Source organism: Hibiscus syriacus, unplaced genomic scaffold (genome assembly GCF_006381635.1).
Source record: "Hibiscus syriacus cultivar Baekdansim isolate YM2019G1 unplaced genomic scaffold, ASM638163v2 tig00111027_pilon, whole genome shotgun sequence".
In the NCBI taxonomy this organism is placed as follows: domain Eukaryota; kingdom Viridiplantae; phylum Streptophyta; class Magnoliopsida; order Malvales; family Malvaceae; genus Hibiscus; species Hibiscus syriacus.
The window spans coordinates 1,067,641-1,072,750 of record NW_024062960.1 but is presented as its reverse complement, the minus strand read 5'-3'; the positions used below and the strand labels follow the sequence as shown (position 1 = coordinate 1,072,750).

The 5,110-nt window shown below is 36.0% G+C and overlaps 1 protein-coding gene across 2 annotated transcripts; it reads right to left on the bottom strand.

Moving 5' to 3' along the window:
• Positions 1-289: 289 nt before the first annotated feature.
• LOC120151003 lies at positions 290-4,814 on the bottom strand. 2 transcript variants are annotated; one of them, XM_039163564.1, is made up of 6 exons: positions 3,754-4,814; positions 2,924-3,720; positions 2,657-2,819; positions 1,859-2,022; positions 1,243-1,501; positions 290-735 (listed from the first exon to the last, which is right to left on the bottom strand). In XM_039163564.1, the coding sequence occupies exons 1-6, from the start codon at positions 4,438-4,440 to the stop codon at positions 628-630; spliced, it is 2,178 nt and encodes a 725-aa protein (XP_039019495.1). In that variant the 5' UTR covers positions 4,441-4,814; the 3' UTR covers positions 290-627. The 2 variants fall into 2 exon arrangements, with proteins under 2 accessions (XP_039019495.1, XP_039019494.1); XM_039163563.1 differs by having other exon boundaries at positions 2,924-4,814.
• Between the last annotated feature and the right edge of the window lie 296 nt (positions 4,815-5,110).

The following is a 5,110-nucleotide window of genomic DNA, read 5'->3' as shown; positions in this document are numbered from 1 at the left end:
AAACCATTTTATTATTTTCTGAAAAAATCATAAAATTATAATTTTTAAAAAATATATATAACATGAATTTTCATATGTTTCTAGAAAATTCTAAAATTTTAATCCTCTTTATTTTTAAAAAATATTTTAATTACAATTAAAAGACCAAATAAGATATTTACCAATAAATATCACATGTAATGTCCGATGATCATTTTATAATAACTCAATAAAATTAATGATCACTTTGTAAATTTTTAAAGTTCAACAACCAAAATGATATAAAAATCATAGTTTAAGGAGTATTATTAAAATGGTGTTCAGATTGTACTGTACAGCAGGAATCAAGGACCCTAAACATTCTATACACTGCACAACTTCATGCAGTGAGAGTTGTGAAAGCAAATAAAGATGATATAATATCCAATTCATAGATAGATCAACAAGACAACAAAATAATACATGTCCTAAGTTTATACTCCTCGGAGTCTGCATGGAAAGAGCACTTCCATGTACACTCTGAGAAGATAAAAAACTCTTTCTCGGGGTATCGGCACGAGCCGTTTTTATGGTTAAATCGAGTTATAATAGATAAAAGAAATTTAGAGACAAAACAACAGTGCTTTCAGAGACGGAGAGAATGTACATTCACTTTTTCAGAAGCTTCTGAGAGAAAATTCTCTTCGAATATGGGCTGTTGCGCGATATGGCCTTACAGGACTCGATTGCATCGACGAGTGAGTTGTGCAGTGGTCCCTGGCAAGGTGAAAATGAATCATGACGTCAATGAAGAGACCAAATAAGCAAACAAGAAGGATATATTTTCGGAAATATGAATATAAACCCTATTTTTATTTGATCCTAAAGTAAGATCATTTGCAGTTCATAACAATCCATGATACTAAGACTCGGGATGAGTGTCGGATATAGATATGCGTCCAACGTAAATATGCTCAATCTTTCTATGTATTTTCATGCGTTTGGAAGCTCAAAGCTCCATACCCATGTCTGAATATGTGTTGGACATGTAGACTTCAGGGAAAAATGAAACTGCTATCACCTATATGCAGTAAACCTACATGATACTCTATATCGGAAAACAAGTGTACTTCTCTTGGTTAACTCATGCATCCGAGATGAAAGGCATTAATTTAAGATTATGATGAAAAATAAATGCAGTTCTCGAGCAGCAAAGACGAAGTAGGGTGTTGAATGAGGGATTGGGGATTCGTAAATGATAGAAAAAGTAATTGATTCTCATACCTCAGACACGCGGACAGCAGTTTGCACAACATAGTTTGCATGTGGATCTTGTAGCAGCCGTTTGAAGTGAGCTGTAGAGAGCAATTCACGAATGATTCTTGAACAGCCTTCGTCATTCAATACGACAAGACACTTTTCAACCACATGACTACTGAATTTCTGTGACGAGAGATGCACATAGTTCCCTTCAAATTGAGAAGTCAAAGTTGACGTGGCAGACGGGATTTTTAACTCCAAGATAAACTGAACAACATAATTTCTGCCAAATGAAGAACAAAAAGCAGCGGTGAAAAGATTGCGGGAAAAAAGGGACAAACAGATAAAGCATCTATGATGAATTACATTTCAGCAGTCATCAGTCCCCATTTACAAGGAACCAACCAGTCTCATGACTCATGGCAATAAAGTATCTCACAAAAGATCAAAGCAAGAACTCGGCACTCATTTCAACAATTTCTGGAAATATAATGGTTTCAGTTCACAATTCCATACAATTATCTCTAAGGAGCATTGTCACTGAAGAGTCCAATCGATAGCTAATCAAGTTGTGCTTGGTATTAATAGTAAAAAACAAGCATCTAAAATAATTATCGAATAATATCGTATCAATACTTACCCATATGCATCTTGTGCAAGTAGAAGCCCGTTGGCTGATATTTCTTCCACCAACTTTTTTTTATATTCCCCAGTTGAATGGCTAATGCAGCGTTGTAGAACACAGCAACCGTGTTGATGAGTTGCAATATCGACGCAATACGTTGCAGCAGCATCAAAAATAAACTATCAAAATGATTGAAAAAAAGAAATAGTCAGATATCTACGGAGGAAAGTAATGACACAGGAACAAGCATGCGTGCATCATTATCTTGATTTGATATTTAAACAAACCATCAAGTTAAACAATATGCCACCCTAATAAATCAGGCGGTTTGCCACCATCTGCATTATCTGCAAGAAATATATAACAGACAATGCATAGTATATAAACAATATTTCACCCTAATAACACTCCATTGTTTTGCTAGCACCGAGGTTACACTATAGGGCTTTATTAGTTTTTCTAGTCACTTGAACTTAAGACATCTAACCCTTTCCGGAAAAAAGAAAAACATACTATGATATTAACAAAGACTGATCGTGTTCAAACTTCAGACAACAAGATTGTTAACATTAGAAAGCAACATCCAATGCTGCATACAGATTTTCAATTATAACAGGAGAACTTGCAATCTAAAAGATTTTAAAATGCCCACCACCATGAACAACTCATAGAACTTGCAATTACGAAGCTCGATATGGTGGAATTCTACCATGAATTACATTTACTCATGTAAACCCTCTGAAATGAAAACATTATCACACAAACTATACAAGATATAACACTAGAGAACAAGAACGAAAACACAAAGCTTACATTGTTATCTTCACTGCTAAGACATTGCAAGCAACGCTGGACAACGTGATTTCCATTCAGGTCCTTGATGAGAGATAGAAACCCAGGCTCAAGGGCTGATATAACTAGTGAAATTTGTTGCCTGGTGCTGAGAGTCTCGATCAATTTTTGAACTACGCGAGTGCTGAAAGGAAGGGAGAAAGAAAAAAAAAAGACAATGTTAGAACCAATGGATATGAAGTTATAAAATGCAATGCATTTGACATATATATATATAAATATACATACCCATGAGTGTTCAGAGATATTTTGACAAGCTGCCCCGGTTTTTCAGTAACTATTAACAGAATCTGCATTCTTTGTTCTTCATTACACACTTCCAATAACTTCTGGATGAGGTAATTCCCAAAAGGGTTCATCATAAGTTCAACTACATGATCAATGATCTCCTTAAATATCATTTGCACATCCTGTCGAGTACCCTCATCGAATAGCCTTTGTAAGAACCTGCAGCCATGTTGATCTATCGCTAATAAGTAAATGTGTCCACGAGCTTCAGCCAAAGAGTTATACTTTGGTGGCAAAGAGAATGGACTACATAACTTGGCATTCTTAGCAATTCCACAAGCTACTCCAATTTGACGCTTACTCGCACCAATCTCCTGCAGGGAACCCTTGTTTTGAGCCCTTGCATAACCAGACCCCTTATTTATCACATAATTTAAACCTTCTCCTTGAATAATGTAACTATCCTCAACAGTATGACATCCATGTGGCATTTTAACAGTTGAATGTGATCTAGCCATTCCATTGGATAGGGGCAACACGTTTTGAGGGGTTGATTGAATCAACCTTGGAGAACCATGGAAATTCAACTCACCTCGTCCTTCGTTCCTAATCGGGCAATTCAACTGTCCGTAGATTAAAGCATCATTCACCGAAAGCTTACTCAAAGAACTGCTTAAACTCGATACAGAAACTCCTCCCATGTTATAAGTAAACATCGGTTCCTTCTTCTGCCAAGGAGATCTCATTGTTGCACCATTCCAACAATTCATTCCCAGCTGAGAAATTAAACCATCTTGAGACCCTAATAAATTACTCATCCTATATTCGTGCTGAGACAATCCAGAAAATGACATATTCATCTCACCATGAAAACTCAATGGAACACTCACTGGAACAGAGGATGACTGAATTCCAGCAACATCAGAGAAACCCCTCCTCAGTTTATCACAAGCCCCATAATTCTCGACATCGATATGATCATTCACTAGAATCCCATGGGATTCATGGAAGAAATCTTTAAAACTAGAACCAACATTCTCTTGATCATTACTGATATACATTTCACTAAGGTTTCTAAAACGACCCATTTCACCAATCAAGCTGTCGCTACTACTGGCTTTTCTCCTATCAGATGGATCAAGGAACAGTCCATTAGACAAGTGTGGTTTAAGGTCTTCTAATGGAGGTGGGGTTTGTGATCCATTGTCAGATAAAGACTGCCCATTGTTAGAGAACAGACTAGAGGAAGAACCATCTGACTGTAAAGAGAAACCGCTTACAGGGGAAGTACATGTATTATGCTTATAATAATGGCCTGATATGTCATCATCATGCCTAAAACACATAACACGGAATGATGATGGCCCGTTCACATGACTGTTATGATGCTGTTGATGCACATGATGATGGTGGTGGTGGTGTGATGTTGCATGAGGGATCTCATCTAACAACTTACCAAGCTCCTCATCATCCTTCATGTTCTTCTTCTGACCAATCTCAGCGCTTGCTTCTAACATCACACAAACAACAAAACAAAAAGAACAACACAACTACCAAGAAGAAACAATCAAAACACCCACATCAGAGAAATAAACAACAATAAATACCCACAAGAGATCACCATTTACCAAAGTTTATCATCTGGGTTTTGCTCGGATTTTGAAAAGAGAAAAAGGGTTGGTTTTCTTTGAGTGAAGATGGGAACCAAACACAAAGAACAATCTTTTTTTTTTCAAATCACATTTCCATTGAAATCAAAAGAATTTCATTTTGGGTTTTCATTTAGTGAAGAGTTGGTGAAGCATGCAAAGATTGAAGGGATCGTCACATCAAATACGGTTACTTTAAAAACTGTATATAAAAACAAATACATACGCTCTCACACGCCATTAAAGCTGGGCTTTGAGAAGAACAAACGCTATTTATATTTTGCTCACACACCCTAACGAATAAATAAAATATTAAATATATAATAAATAAATAATTGTAAAAAAATGAAATTTTAATTTTTACAAAATTTATAAAGAAACGAAAAGCAGAGCCAGCAGAGTGATAAAGACTGATTCTTCCTTTCAAAGTTTCTTCTCAAGCATCTTCTGTTTACCTTTTCAATACTACCTAAATAGGCAATAAATTATTTATCCTACACTCTAACTCATACACGTGAAGAACACGCTCTAGACTGTC